Genomic DNA, 16,246 nt, shown 5'->3' on the forward strand with positions numbered 1-16,246 from the left:
TACGGGGGAGAAAGGTACCAGGGCAGGGGGGGAGGGGGGTACGGGGGAGCAAGGTACCAGGGCAGGGGGGAGGGGGGTACGGGGGCGCAAGGTACCAGGGCAGGGGGGTACCAGGGAGGGGGGAGCGAGGGTACCAGCTGGCAGGTAAGGGGGGGCAGGACAGGTACAAGGGGATTAAAAACGTTTTAGCTGCAATGGGAATGGTACTTAAACGGTATTTAAAACGGTAATCTGCTGCAGTGGGAATGCTAATACCGTTTTAAATACAGTTTAAAAATACCAGTACTTAAAACGGGTCTGCAGTGGGAAAGTAGCATTAGTGGTGTCAAATAAACACATAGGGCGAGATTCACCAAAGTGAAAATGCGTAAAAACCCCGTTTTCGGGGTTTTTACCGCATTTTCATATGCAGCAAAGCCCCACCGCCGGGGCTTCGCTGCGGGGGGTTACGCCATGTCTAGATGGCGTAACCCCATGGAAGCTTATGGGATTCCCTTCGCATCCCCCGCCGCCCCGCGCCGATCAGCGCCGCACCCCCCTCACCTGTGTCGCCAGTGATCTCCTCCTCCCTGCACAGCTTCTGAGTGCAGGGAGGAGGAAAGGAGCACCCACACAGCGGGTAAGGGTGCAGGCAGGGAGGGGGGACCCGCTGCACATTGCCAGCCTTCGCCTTGGCGTTAATAATGTTAATGCATATGCGATTATTAACAAGGCGAATGCAGGCGATGTGCAGCGGGGGGTTATTAGTGAATCCCGCCCATTATAATAATAATAATAACAATAAATATTTATTGTAACATAAAATAAACATTTGGAACTTTAAAGGACACAATCCTAGTTGCCTGGTACATTTCTGTCTGTAGTTTTACTAAAAGGGGTGATTTACTAAATCTTCTATACACAAAGAGTGGCACTAAAACTCACAGCACCCAATCAGAATTTACCTCTTATTTCTCTATTGCATTCTAGAAAATGATATAACGAATCTTATCGATTTCTTAGGGACAATCTCCACTTGTTTTATTAGTTGTAATAAATATACACCAAAATCTTAAAAGTTAGCATTAAAAAAATCCCAAAAAACATTCTGACGGAACACTAGCAATACAATCAGCACATGGATATACATTGCATTACATGCAAAATTGTGTTACATGCATATGGCAAGAATGCAATTACTTGGGTGTCCTCTGCACTTACCTAACCGCGAGAAGGTGGGCGACAGAGGCGTATCCTTGACGACCATCTGGGCCATTTTACTCGACTGCATTCGAACCAATCGGGGACGTCTCAACCAATTCAGCAAACAGTTAGTAGTGTTAGGGGCAATCACAGTGAAATTAAGGGGTTAGAGCTGTGTTAGGGAATGTCAGCTCAGAATCGAGACAGAAAGAAGGAGAGAGAAAACATGACAATTACATTATTAACACATCAAACAGAACACAATGCACACATAGAATGCATCTAACCAAAGCCTATGGAATATTAGTCACTAATAACAAGCTGCAAACTAAAACCGTTATTCACCAACAAAATAAAACGTTTTTTTATCTGGAAAATGTTACTGTTTATTTATCGTGCAGACGGACCGTAATCACGGCAGTCAATGGGTTAAATTTGATTGTAAATTCAAGGGTGGTATGCTTAACGTGGAATTCAAGCATTTTACTGCTTTATTCATATTTCTTTAATGCAAGGTGATAAAATGGCATAGAAATGTAACTGGTGAAATGTATGCAGCACGTAAGTGAATTCCTTGGGATTACATTTTTTTTTATTATTCGTCAATGGGTGCAAGTACAAACAGAAATCTGCAAAAAGTTCTGCATTTGACCGGCCAAATGTAGGACGCCCAGCATGGGTTTAGCAGCTTTAGGATGCCAGCGCATTTGGGTTCAACAAGTAGTCTAAGCGATTGTCAAAACAATTGACGGGCATCTGCAAAACAATTCAACTGAGTGAAACGTTTTGCACCAATTTGAATACAATATAAAAATTACAACACACGTGCAAGTGGTTTTTTTAAACAATTATGTTTGCATAAAATATTGTTTAACTAATGCAGAGTTTTATTTGGCAAGGTCTACTCTAAAAAGGGTTTTATCTTGTTGGTGTAACTGGCTCTAAGACATATATAAAATGGTGACACTCAACTGTAGGCATACCACCCATTTAAGCAACAGGGGACCAGCCAATAGCTTAAACACAATCCAGGCAGACCATTTTGAAGCTGATGGGAATTTAGCCTATGAATATATCAGCATCAAATGTCACTATTTCATGCAACTGTGATGTCATTGTTTCCGTATGAGCCTATAGGCTACAAGCTTGGTGGATTCACTTCCTAATGTCCAAATAATTTAAAGTAATATTAATTAATATTAAACATACTTTGCAGGTAATCACACTTAGTTTATTTGTTTTACCTTTTCTCAAACTCACCGAGAAAAATTGTTAACATTTACTCACTGATCTGAGTGTATAAAACTGCACTGTTAGCAGCTTTAGTATATTTCACAGTAAAAAAAAAGCTACTTTTTTTTATTTTTAATTAAATACAATAAAAACTCAAAGCAGTAAAATGACAATAAACATTTCTCTGCTGCATACTTTCAGTGAAATTGTGACAATGACTGAGACAATTACAGATGTCATAGAAATCCCACACCTCACGGCTCATGATATGGTGCCCATTCAACTTTTGTTCACTATATGTGCCCACCTAAACTTCGGTCAGTCGACCATGCCTGTCGCAGTCTGGCTTCTGCTACAATGCCCACCCTGAACAGTGCACTCTAAGACCCCCAGGCTGGGGACATAGAGGAGAGGGCCAGGCCCAGGGAAGAGGAGGTGATAGGACCCCAGCACTGAGCACTATTTGACACATGTCCCTCCCCTTCATGTTGGGCCCCCTGGAGGTTGTGAGCTATGCCCAACACCCCCCAATAACAGAGACCCCTGCCCAGCACCCCCCTAGAAGTAGAGACCCCTGCCCAGCACAACCCCTAGTAGTAGAGATCCTTGCCCAGCACCCACTCCCCAATTATAGAGTCCCCTGTCCAGCACACCCCCCAGTAGCAGAGACCCCTGCCCAGCAACCCCCTCCCCAATAACAGAAACCTCTGCACAGCACAACTCCCAGTGGTAGAGATCCCTGCCTGCTCAGGGCACCCTCCATTAACAGAGACCATTGACCAGCACACCCCCCAGTAATAGAGACCCCCCTGCACCACTCACCTGAGCGCTTGGACCGGGCTCTTCGCTCCAGCACCTTCCAGCTAACGTCCGCCAGAACCTGCGCCATGCCTGAAGTTGAACTGCTGTCACTGGCCTGTCCGCTCCCTCCCGGCCTCCGTAGCTGTTGCCGCGTGACGTCACATACCCGGAAGTACCGCCGTACGATCCCGGGATGAGGGTGATGTCGGTGCGGCTGCTGGCAGCGCTGCTGTTCTTCGTGTCCCCGCTCCGAGCCACCCTGCGCAATGTCACCAAGGACGTGCTGGGCGCCGAGGCACGGGGGCGGGTGGCCGCATTCGGTGACTTCAATGCGGATAAACAGACCGATCTCTTTATCGTCCGAGGGGGTGAGCGTCTGGGGAGAGGGGGTGACAGGAGTGGGAAGAAAAGGGGTTGTCAGGCTTGGCCTGGAGGGGAGAAGGGGTGACAGGGCCAGGCCTGGAGGGGAGAAGGGGTGACAGGGCCAGGCCTGAAGGGGTGACAGGGCCAGGCCTGGAGGGGAGAAGGGGGTGATAGGGCCAGGCCTGGAGGGGAGAAGGGGTGACAGGAGAAGGGGTCACAGGGCCAGGCCTGAAGGGGTGACAGGGCTAGGCCTGGAGAGGGGGTGACAGGGCCAGGCCTGGAGGGGAGAAGGGGGTGACAGGGCCAGGCCTGGAGGGGAGAAGGGGGTGACAGGGCCAGGCCTGGAGGGGAGAAGGGGGTGACAGGGCCAGGCCTGGAGGGGAGAAGGGGGTGACAGGGCCAGGCCTGGAGGGGAGAAGGGGGTGACAGGGCCAGGCCTGGAGGGGAGAAGGGGGTGACAGGGCCAGGCCTGGAGGGGAGAAGGGGGTGACAGGGCCAGGCCTGGAGGGGAGAAGGGCGTGACAGGGCCAGGCCTGGAGGGGAGAAGGGGTGACGGGCCAGTCCTGAGGAGGGTTGACGGGGCCATACCTGGGGGGTAGATGGGGTGACCGGGCGAGAGGGGATGACAGGGCCAGGCTTGAAGGGGTGACAGATCCTTTGGTCCACCAGCTGTTGTTGAACTACACATCCCAGCATGCCCTGCTACAGTTTTGGTGTATGGCCATGCTAAAACTTTTGCAGGACATGCTGGGGGAAGCATAGTTCAACAACAGCTGGAGTGCCAAATATTCCCAATCCTTGGTTTACCTTTCAGTAAATTAATGCTTATTGGAGGGTTGGGTTTAGAACGCATTAAATGTTCATTGCTACATTGTGTAGTCTTTCATTTGCAAAGGCTCTTTCCAATGCATCTGTATGGGCTGCTGATAAGCATAGGTAATTGCCTATGATACATTATGGGGGTTATTCTGGTTTGTTCGCAAAGACCACACGCATGTGTATATGCTGGGTGCATGCGGCCTCGGCGAACAGACTGGGGAGGCAGCGGATAGTCACGCCCAGCGTTTCATGGGCCTTCCTATTAAAATGCTGGGTGTCCTCACCGGATGTCAGCTGGCCTCCGGTTGATTCGCAGTCTTGCGAATCAACCAGAGTAAGGTCCTATGTCCATTACTAAGATGTGATACTTGGATATGTTGCAGGTGCACAGGTTCTCCTGCCACATCAGTGGTGACCGGCACACTATCCTGTACTGTATTGAGAAGGCTGCACTCCCAGCAGTGGTGAGCAATACAACCTGGATGACAGGGGCCAGTCAGACCCAGGAGTCAGGAAAGACCAGCTTTCTTTGCCCATACACATGGCTCCCAAAATCCTGGGATTTGTCCAGGTCTGACTTGAGGGAGCGTTAAATGCCATTAAATATAGAAAAAATGCATCTGCGCTCTGTTCTTCACTGTCCACCTTTCATGCTGCGTGTCTCCTGCTTCCCCCTTACGGGGCGTGCAGGTGGCTTGTTTACTTACAGGGCTGAGTACTGTAGCTCCGTCACCAGGTAATTAATATTTGTTGAAGAACCTTAGATTGTAAAGCCCCGTACACACGGGGGAGATATATAGCTCAGCCATATATTGCTAGCAATATATGGCTGAGCAATATATTGCTCAGTTTCTCCTTTTCATCAGCGACCAAAGATGGTTGCTGATGTCTCCTTTGCTTCTGTCACTTTCTCCAGTTCTTGTGCGCTCTTTTACGCAGGCTCTTGCTTTGCTTGAGAGAGAAACATTTAAATTTGTGCAATTAGGTTTTTATTGTGCTGACTATGATCACTAACGTCCACATTGTTCCATTGTGTGTATAGGTGGTTACTAGTAACTGGCATCCCATCGCTGCTGGTACCAGTCAGTGATACCACCTCCTCCCATCGCTGCTGGTACCAGTCAGTGATACCACCTCCTCCCATCGCTGCTGGTACCAGTCAGTGATACCACCTCCTCCCATCGCTGCTGGTACCAGTCACAGTAATACCACCTCCTCCCATTGCTGCTGTTACCAGTCACGGTAATACCACCTCCTCCCATCGCTGCTGTTACCAGTCACGGTAATACCACCCCCTCCCATCACTGCTGGTACTAGTCACAATAAGACCCCTCCCATCACTGCTGGTATCAGTCACAGTAATACCACCCCCTCCCATCGTTGCTGATACCAGTCACGGTAATACCACCTCCTACCATCGCTGCTGGTACCAGTCACAGTAATACCACCTCCTCCCATTGCTGCTGTTACCAGTCACGGTAATACCACCTCCTCCCATCGCTGCTGTTACCAGTCACGGTAATACCACCCCCTCCCATCACTGCTGGTACTAGTCACAATAAGACCCCTCCCATCACTGCTGGTATCAGTCACAGTAATACCACCCCCTCCCATCGCTGCTGATATCAGTCACAGTAATACCACCTCCTCCCATCGCTGCTGTTACCAGTCACGGTAATACCACCCCCTCCCATCACTGCTGGTACTAGTCACAATAAGACCCCTCCCATCACTGCTGGTATCAGTCACAGTAATACCACCCCCTCCCATCGCTGCTGATATCAGTCACAGTAATACCACCTCCTCCCATCGCTGCTGTTACCAGTCACGGTAATACCACCCCCTCCCATCGCTGCTGATACCAGTCACGGTAATACCACCTCCTCCCATCGCTGCTGGTACCAGTCACAGTAATACCACCTCCTCCCATCGCTGCTGTTACCAGTCATGGTAATACCACCTCCTCCCATCGCTGCTGTTACCAGTCACGGTAATACCACCTCCTCCCATCGCTGCTGTTACCAGTCACGATAATACCACCCCCTCCCATCACTGCTGGTACTAGTCACAATAAGACCCCTCCCATCACTGCTGGTATCAGTCACAGTAATACCACCCCCTCCCATCGCTGCTGATACCAGTCCCAGTAATACCACCCCCTCCCATCGCTGCTGGTACCAGTCACAATAAGATCACCTCCTCCCATTGCTGCTGGTACTGGTCACAATAATACTACCTGCCTGCAAAATAAAGATGCCTAGTGTTCATTCTAGAAACCGGCACCTGTCACAGACCATCATGCCTTCCTGGGGTGTTGCTTTCTGTTTTGGTGTTAGTGCTTCTAGCACATTCTGGTCTGTACATCAGCATTGAGATACAGAGCAGATTAAGTTAAATGCACCAAAGCGACACCTCGGACAGAAAAAGGAATTGCAGGGTTTGTGATAGGTGCCGGGTGCTAGAACGCTAGATCGTACATGCTGGTCCCTGCGATACTATATGTATAATTCACATTGAGCACTTTGGGCCTTATTCTGGTTCACTCTCAGAGGCAAACTCCTTCTCAAATGGACAAAACCATGTGCACTACAGGTGGGGCAGATGTAACATGTGCAGAGAGAATTATATTTGGGTGGGGTTTTACATCAAAGGGAGATCTATATCGCAGTGTAGAAATAAAGCAGTCAGTATTTTTCCTGCACAGAAACAAAATAACTCACCCAAATCTAATTCTCTATGCACATTTTACATCTGCCCCACCTGCAGTGCACATGGTTTTGTCCAGGGCTATTTTTGTGCAGGCTCCAGCAGGAACTGTGGCCCTTATACTAGTTCACTCTTTCTGACAAAATATTCCTCAGATGGACAAACCCATGTGCACTGCAGGTGTGGCAGGTGTAAAACCCCACCCAAATCTAATTATCTCTGCACAAGTAACACCTGCCTCACCTGCAGTGCACATGGGTTTGTCCATCTGAGGAATATTTTGTCAGAAAGAGTGAACTAGAATAGGGGCCACAGTTCCTGCTGGAGCCTGCACAAAAATAGCCCTGGTTTTGTCCATTAGCGAAAGAATTTGCCTCTGAGAGTGAACCAGAATAAGGCCCTTTATCTTTGTTTCTGTAGTTTTGTTGCTGACCTCCCTGGCTATCAGCAGCCCATTGCTGACCTCGCTGGCTGCAGCACCATGCTCTGCTTTGAATTCTGTGCTTTTCCGTCATGCAGGATGAGTTATTATAAGCTCATTGACCAATATAATAGTGATGATCCATGCTTTCTGCATTGGGTATAATGTATTCCACAAAACAATCGGTTGTGTGTGTATATAAAGGCCGTCCATAAACGACTGTATATAGTAATCATTGACTGAAAAGCAGAGACTGAAACTAGTGTCAAACTATTGATTAATAAAATTAGCTAAAATCATAACCTGATGTGGAAGTGAGTATATTGTCAGCTAAACCAAAATTCATGATGATATACAACCTGCTAATTATCCGTAATGATGTCACTATTTCCCAGGGTATTCATAGGCTGACTATTAGTCCCACCCATAACATGGCTGCCCCCTCTGCCTGTGGATTGCAGATAAGATTTAAAAAATCTGGTAGTAAAGAAAATGCTTTTAGCAGCAAAATTGCACCAATATCCCAGAGTGCCAGAGTTTGTGATGTGAGGAACGACCCAGTTTCGTAAACCTGTCTCATAAAGCTGAATTACGGCAGAACACTTTTCATTTAGCTCTATTTTGTCCTTTCAGGTAATGAATTAAGGATCTTTTTGGCAGACCTGAAATCCACGCCGTATTTTAACCCAAAAGTCAAACTATCATTAGAGTAAGTATGTGAGATTGCGGCTGTCTCTTCTGTGCAGGAAAGTGCATTTTCAATGTGTTCGCATTGGGGGCTGATGCAAAAACGGCGCTACAGTATGTCTGTGTGCATGGCGCATCTTGCATGGTGTCTCTCGCTGCATGCCCAGAACAGTGGGCATGGCAATGTGTGTCCGTGTGCCTAGCTGCGCCTGCAGATCTTGCTGATTTGCATCCTCTCTTTCAGGAGCGAGGGGCTGGTCATCACCAGCGTGGTGCCCGGTGATTACAATGGCGATTCGCAGATGGATGTACTGCTGACGACCATCCCGAAGGGTCAAGTCGGTAATGGATCTCCCTTGTCTGCTGTTATCTACTGGGGCCAAAACCAAACCCTCAGTAAGTTACGCTGCTTTCTAGAACTGTTTCACAGATGGGTCATGCTATATGGATGTTTTCTGTCTGTGTTTTACAGCAGGGTCACACCAATTACTTATTGGTTTTCTATTTGGAGTTTCTATGTGTCACAAAGTACCTATGATCTGTACTATGCGCATGTGCAGGACCCCTTCTGCATGTGCCTGAATGGGCCCTGCAACACAGGAAGCTGTTTTGGGGAAGGGAAGAGGCCAGGGACCTTCGTGGTTGTACAGAGATTTCCTGCCCTTTGTCATGGGCGGGTTATGTGCCCCCATGGGTCGTGGTTTATAGCTGCATCTTGGGGTGCATCTTGAACCACTACTGGAGCAGGAGATGTATTTTACACAGAGCATTACTATACAGCGCTATCGCTACTGCTTCCAAGACATGGGCATTCATAGCAACTTCAACCACATCTGAATAAGCCTCCTGTGTGTAGTTCCTGTAAGGTGTTGGCAAGTTCGCAGGATATTATCCAACCTTAGAAGAGGGTATTCACATGTAGATTACTTTAATGCAGTTTACCTAGAACACTCTTAGGACCATTGCCAAATACATAAAGATGTGTCCTCATATTGCGCAAAACAGCCCCATCTACCACACCACAGACTTGGTGACTTAGCTGTGCCAATACACTAACAGTAAATACTTTTGTGTTCATTCTTGTACCCTTCACCTACCAACACCAGTCTTTGCTCTTCCCTGTCTGTAATATCGCTCTCTGCTGAGGCTATTCTAGCACAGTCTTGTCTGTATATTCATGTTAAAATACAGACCATACTGTGCTAGAACAACACACAGTAGAGGGTTTAAAAGGGGTTTAAAAGGTGCTAGAAAACCTAGTACAGTAAAGTAAGGGTAAATGCGCAAGTACTGTACCTCATACACTATAGACACAAAGCAGGAAAACATGCAGGGAATCATGTCCCAAAGAAAAGAAACAAACACCTTTCCCTAATTATATAAATATGTGGCTAACACCCCATTCACACTGAAATACCAGGTCCGATATTGGATGTAGAACACTGCTGCTGGCTCCTCCCACCCGTTAGTTACCAGGCATCTGCTTTAGCCAATAAGCAGTTTTTAAACATAACCACACCTTTCACACTGCAGCGTATATGGGTCGGTCACAGGTTACACCCCAGTGACAACCAGGGTCTAATTCCCAGGACACACACTATGGGTTGACCCTTGCACTCCAAGCGGGGACCCAGATTGACCTGGCAATATCACAGGACCGAGGCTCTGTAAGATAGGGGTAGTACAAAGGACAGAAGAGAGACTGCAATATGAGTAAGTATCAGTGGAGGGTATGAATGGTGCGATGAACATCCTGATTTTGGGGGTGATTCTGGCTGGTTTGCAAAAGTAAACTGCTTTAATGGACACCTGCACTGCAGGTGGGGCAGATGTAATGTGCAGAGAGAGTTAGATTTAGATACATTGTTTCTGTGCAGAGTAAATACTGGCTGCTTTACACTGCAATTTATATTTCAGTTTGCACACACCTCACCCAAATCTAACTCTCTCTGCACATGTTACATCTGCTCCATCTGCAGTGCAGGGAGGTTTTTTCTATTCAAGAAGGAGTTTGATTTAGCAAACCAACCTGAATTAGCCCCTTTATGAGCTATGAGAACAATTGTTTATGTATTTCATACTGTTCTGTTGCTGTGGTTTTCCTTTAAACAAAAGCGATTCGAACATGCCTGCGTGAAGCGCGGCTCCCTCTGCATCGGGGCAGTCTCCGGGCCCACGTGCCTGTTGTTGTTGAAGCGTATAATCTATTGGGGGCACAATTACACTTACAATGCCTGGGGCTGGAGTGCATTGCAGGCAGGCTGCCAGCTTATTTCATCCTCTCACCCCATTATCAGCACGACGGCGGCTGTTGGGCTCCGCGCCCGTGGAAGCTGGGCAGGTTTTACTTTCTGGATTTATCAGAAAAGAAATGGAAACGCACTGACGGGGGCAGCTTAAAAGAGCGCCGCGGGTGCTGCAAATGGGGTGCAATTAATAATAACTTTCTTCCAGGAGGGAAACTAATGGCTTTTATGGAAAATGTTGTGTTTATTTTGGGATATTTTTTTATGTGCTTCTTAATAACATTCATCAAATGAATGTGTTTTTTTGCTGAAGTGATGTCCAGTATCAGCCTTGGCATTTTACCAGTGTCACTTATGATAATGAAGTAGTTAAAGTGCCGTCTTACACATTGCACTTGTCGCCAACGCACAGCGGGGGCTGCCATATTGTGTCTAGTATTTTATTAGCGTCATCATCCCTTATGCAGCGCTGAGCACAGAATATCCATCCTTCACCTTTGGATCTTGCTTACTCCATACCTGTATGCTTTTGCGTACCCTGCAGACACCCACACAGAGACAGTAAAGAATGCTGAAACCCAAACTCGTGAGCGCAGTTCTAACCACGTTCCACAGCGCTGCCCACAGCAGTTCAACCGATACATTCCCTAACCACCACCATTGGCATCGATGTGGCACGAGGATCATTATTGTGTGTTGGTGGCTTGTACACCTCATGGAATACGCAATCCTTGGTGGACTGTCACAAGTTAGTTATGGCTCATACGTGGTGTGTATTTTCCAAGTGCCAGCTGGTCCCCTGACAGTCGGCGCACATCTGGTGCCGCTCTGTTCCCTGCCACTATCAGCGTTTATAGCAAAGTGGAACCCAGTACAGACAGGACATTGGCTTTCCTTGCCTTAGTGTGTAATTCGCAGTCGGGGACACGGTCACTAGGTTAACCCTATTTAGGTCGACATGCGATGGGTCGACCACTGAAGGTTGACATGGCTAAGGTCGACTGAGTTGAAGGGTCGACACCAGTATTAGTTTGACAATGGGAAAAAAACAAATCTGGACCCCAACACTCCATCCAACTACAGGCCCATCTCCCTCCTCCCTTTTGCCTCCAAGCTCTTAGAACGTCTGACCTAGTAGTAGTAGTAGTACGTTTATTTATAGGGCGCCGCAAAGTGTCCGCAGCGCCGTACATAGCAAACAAAAAAAATGACGAGGTAACGTACAGGGTGTGTTGAAAAATACAGTATAAATGGGGGTATAGCTGGTAGAACTAAAATCAGCATCAGTTCAGAAGTAGGTGTAAAAATTGTCAAGGAGACTAAAGATGAAGTAGAGGAAGGGAAGAACAGGACAGGAGCACAGGTGAGGTAAAGAGGTAGGGTGAGTACGTGAGGAAGGAGGGCCCTACTCATAAGAGTTAACATACTAAAAAATAGGTGGGTGGACGAACGAAAAACAATAGGATAAGTAGGAACGGAGGGGAACGGAGGCAGGATAAGAGGATCAAAAGAGGTTAGGAGGAGGGATCCTCTTATCCTGCCTCCGTTCCTGCCACCTATAATCGTCTCCTAAGCCACCTTACTGCTAACTCCATTCTAGACCCCCTCCAATCCGGGTTCCGCCCTTTACATTCCACTGAAACTGCCCTGACCAAAGTCACTAACGATCTACTATCGGCTAAATCCAAAGGCCTCTTCTCTATCCTCATCCAGCTTGATCTGTCGGCTGCCTTTGACACTGTTGACCACCCTCTCCTGCTCAACACCCTCCGCTCCTTTGGCATCACTGGCACGGTCTTCTCCTGGTTCACCTCATACCTCTCCGATCGCTCCTTCTCCGTCTCCACTCCGAGCTCCTCCTCTCCTACTACCCCGCAGCCAGTCGGTGTTCCCCAAGGGTCAGTCCTTGGCCCTCTCCTCTTCTCCCTCTACACCACCTCTCTGGGCACCCTCATCAGCTCCTATGGTTTTCATTACCACCTTTATGCTGATGATACCCTAATCTATCTCTCCTCCCCCGACTTATCCCCATCACTCCTGTCCAAGGTCTCCGAATGCCTCACGGCCATCTCAGCCTGGATGACCCAACGCTTCCTGAAACTAAACATGGCTAAAACTGAACTTCTAATCTTCCATCCCCTCTTCTCCCACTATCTCCATCAGCATTGGTGAAACCGAGATCACCTCCACCGACCAAACGCGCTGCCTCGGTGTCATCATTGACTCCTCCCTCTCTTTCACTCCCCACATTCATGCTCTCTCACAGTCTTGCCGCTTTCACCTACGCAACATCTCACGCATCAGACCATTCCTCTCCACTGACGCGACCAAAATTCTCATTCACTCTCTTGTCATCTCCTGCCATGACTACTGCAACATCCTTCTCTCTGGGCTACCTCTCACCCGCCTCGCACCTCTCCAAACCATTCTTAACGCTGCTGCTAGGCTCATCTTCCTCTCCCGCAGCTCTACCTCCGCCTCCCCCCTCTGTCTATCTCTTCACTGGCTCCCCATTCCTTTCCGAGTTCTCTTTAAACTCCTCACCACCACATACAAGGTTCTCTCCTCCTCCACCGCTCCTTACCTCTCTTCACTGATCTCTATCCACACTCCCTCCCGTCCTCTTCGCTCCATCGCTGACCGCCGACTGACCTCTCACCTAATCACCTCCTCCCACTCCCGTGTCCAAGACTTCTCTCGCGCTGCCCCCCTGCACTGGAACAACCTCCCGCCACCCATCAGGCTTTCTGATTCCCTTACCTCCTTCAAGCGCTCCCTCAAAACCAACTTTTTTCGACTAGCCTATGCCTCCTCCTAACCTCTTTTGATCCTCCTATCCTGCCTCCGTTCCCCTCCGTTCCTACTTATCCTATTGTTTTTCGTTCGTCCACCCACCTATTTTTAGTATGTTAACTCTTATGAGCAGGGCCCTCCTTCCTCACGTACTCACCCTACCTCTTTACCTCACCTGTGCTCATGTCCTGTTCTTCCCTTCCTCTACTTCATCTTCAGTCTCCTCGACAATTTTGACACCTACTTCTGAACTGATGCTGATTTTAGTTCTACCAGCTATACCCCTATTTATGCTGTATTTTTCAACACACCCTGTACGTTACCTTGTCATTTGTTTTTTTGTTTGCTGTGTACGGCGCTGTGGACACTTTGCGGCGCCTTATAAATAAACGGCCTACTACTACTACTACTGGGAAGGTCGACAGTCAAAAGGTTGACATGAGTTTTTTGTTATTATGGGGCAGATTTAACAATGAGTGATTTTCTTGTAATAACTTGTTACAAATGATAAATGGTCCTCCAGCCACCCAGCCCCTAACTGCCATTTTTCCAACACCTGACGGGTGCTGATTGGTTAGAACACCGTATTTGTGAGGAAGGATAACCAGATTATCACAGTTCTGCCCATAAACGTTTGTTAGATTTTAGTGCAAGTGATGTTTTGGAATTTCTTTGTCCAGGGCAGGGATGAAGAACCTACTGCACTCCATCTGCTGTTGAACTAAATATCCCAGCAGGACTCCCTTATTAGTGTAATAATCTGTGATGACCTTGTGACGGCATTTGTGCTCCGTCCGTAAGTGCCCCCTCTTACGTCTAATTAGACCAAAATATAATAACAAAGTGTTTTGGGAGGGAAAACAAGGGCACATGGGAGCCCTACCTAATTGTCACACTGATTTGCCTATAGATGCGTGTATTGCCTGATGCTGAAGTTAATGCAGGTTGGTTGCTATGACAACTCTTCTACACCTTTATATTATTTCACTTTTCTTCTAGATCTTAATCAGAAACTTCAGCTAAACAGAACCTATTCAGATGAGCCACTTATCCTGGAGTAAGTAACATCTCATCTCCCGGGATCTGTAATAATGTCTCCTATATCACATTGATTCTAACTGTCAGCTACTGTATTCCAGACAGTTACTGTCATAAACTCTGTCATCACACTAGGAATACTGTATACCGCACCTTGGAGGGGGCGCGCTATTAAAAGGAAATTCTAAACTTTTTTTTTTTTTTTTTTTACTCGTAGATAACAAAAGGTTTATTTCTGGTAAAAAAAAAAAATCTAAGCTGCTTTTACTGTTGTTCTTTTACATATAGGGGGTTATTCTGAGTCACTTGGAAAGGCACAATCACTCTCTAATGGACAAACCCATATGCACTGCAAGTGGGGCTGATGTAACATGTGCAGAGAGAGTTAGATTTGGGTGGGGTTTGTACTTCAAACTGATATCTATATTGCAGTGTAAAAATAAAGCAGCCAGTATTTACCTTGCACAGAAACAATAAAATACCCAAATCTAACTCTCTCTGCACATGTTACATCAGCCCCACCTGCACTGCATATGATTTTGTCAGTTAGAGAGTGATTGTGCCTTTCCGAGTGAACCAGAATAACCCCCATAATCTTCTTGTTTATGGAGAGATGAGCTAAGTCGTATCACATGAGCTTGATACATTTTGGGGGTCTCGCATCACCTTTCATATTTTATTTATTTACAGTTTATTATATAGCGCAGCATGTTCCATTGCTCTTTACAATTGAAACAACAGTGATAAAACAAATTAGTAACAGACCGATATAGAGGTAGGAGGGCCCTGCTTGCAAGCTTACAATCTATCATATCCTTACTGTAACCTCTCAGTAGTGGTCTCCACTAATATAAGAATTATAAAAATGCTTGGTGACATTGGGCACAAGGTTGGAAACCTTTTTTTAAGGTGATACTGTTTTGTTTTGATAATGGATCATATTGTAACAAATTTATATATTGATTATATAAAATGTATATATCACGTTGTGGTCCCTACCTGGGCCCTAAGTGTCCTCGCAGATACTGGTTCCGCTTGATGGATTTAGGGCCTTATTCTAGTTCACTCTTTCTGACAAAATCCTTCTTAGATGGACAAAACCATGTGCACTGCAGGGGGGCAGATGTAAAATGTGCAGAGAGAATTAGATTTGGATGAGTCATTTTGTTTCTGTGCAGGTAAATATTGGCTGCTTTATTTTTACACTGCAATATAGATCTCACTTTGAAGTAAAACCCCACCCAAATCGAATCCTCTCTGCACAAGTAACATCTGCCCCACCTGCAGTGCACATGGTTTTGTCCATCTAAGAAGGATTTTGTCAGAGTGAACTAGAATAAGGCCCTTAGTGTCTAGATAGGAAGGCAATAGGGTGTCCTAGCCAAAAGGTCGACATGCGCATTTTTTTTTTCCTATTAAACTATTTATTTTATTTTTTACGTGTTTTTTTTTATACTTTATATCCACGTGGACTACAATTGGGAACTTTAAAGTTAGCCGAGCTAGGCACTAATTGGGAAGTCCATGTAGACAGGTGTCGACATTGGCACCAATCACATGTGCAAAACTCAGGTCAACTTTTTCATGTGTTGACCTTTTGTTCATGTCGACATTCTGGAGTCGGGTTGCCGTCAATTTCCAGACAGTCGAAATCCCGACAACCATTCATCGATGGTCAAAATCTAGACGGGGTCGAAATGCCGACACGTTCGAAATATTGATATTTAAAATGTCAACATGATTCTTACTCAAGGCATGGCAAGCAGACGCGGTACACTTATACAATTTCTATGTTGACCTGTGTCAACATACACATCCCAAAAAAATGTAAAACAACATATCTACTTTTTGACGGGCCAGCATTTTAATTGTCGCCATTTCGAACCTGTCGTCGTTTTGACCATCGGCCATGAGTTGACATATTGTTCATCTGTCTAGACACTGTCTAATAATCCAC

General features: G+C 46.7%; 2 protein-coding genes across 5 annotated transcripts in view; one reads left to right on the plus strand and one right to left on the minus strand.

The window, feature by feature from the left end:
* Positions 1–3,680, minus strand: part of LOC146045878 (phosphorylase b kinase regulatory subunit beta-like) — a 210,242-nt gene extending 206,562 nt beyond the window's left edge. For 2 of the 4 annotated variants that reach the window (XM_083164987.1, XM_083164990.1), the window contains exons 1-2: positions 3,238–3,466; positions 1,201–1,354 (exon numbers count right to left, since the gene is read on the minus strand). In XM_083164987.1, the coding sequence (XP_083021113.1) occupies positions 1,201–1,270 (70 nt within the window). In that variant the 5' untranslated portion in view covers positions 1,271–1,354; positions 3,238–3,466. Of the gene's footprint in view, positions 1–1,200; positions 1,374–3,237 lie in introns of all 4 variants that reach the window. The other 2 variants (XM_083164988.1, XM_083164989.1) reach the window with 2 other exon arrangements.
* ITFG1 (integrin alpha FG-GAP repeat containing 1) overlaps positions 3,083–16,246 on the plus strand; it is a 159,760-nt gene continuing 146,596 nt past the window's right edge. The window contains exons 1-4 of the mRNA XM_083164991.1: positions 3,083–3,584; positions 8,159–8,234; positions 8,457–8,608; positions 14,251–14,308. Coding sequence (XP_083021117.1) covers positions 3,410–3,584; positions 8,159–8,234; positions 8,457–8,608; positions 14,251–14,308 — 461 coding nt within the window. The 5' untranslated portion in view covers positions 3,083–3,409. The remainder of the gene's footprint in view (positions 3,585–8,158; positions 8,235–8,456; positions 8,609–14,250; positions 14,309–16,246) is intronic.

This window comes from Crinia signifera, chromosome 11 (genome assembly GCF_055691185.1).
Source record: "Crinia signifera chromosome 11, ASM5569118v1, whole genome shotgun sequence".
NCBI classification, from domain to species: domain Eukaryota; kingdom Metazoa; phylum Chordata; class Amphibia; order Anura; family Myobatrachidae; genus Crinia; species Crinia signifera.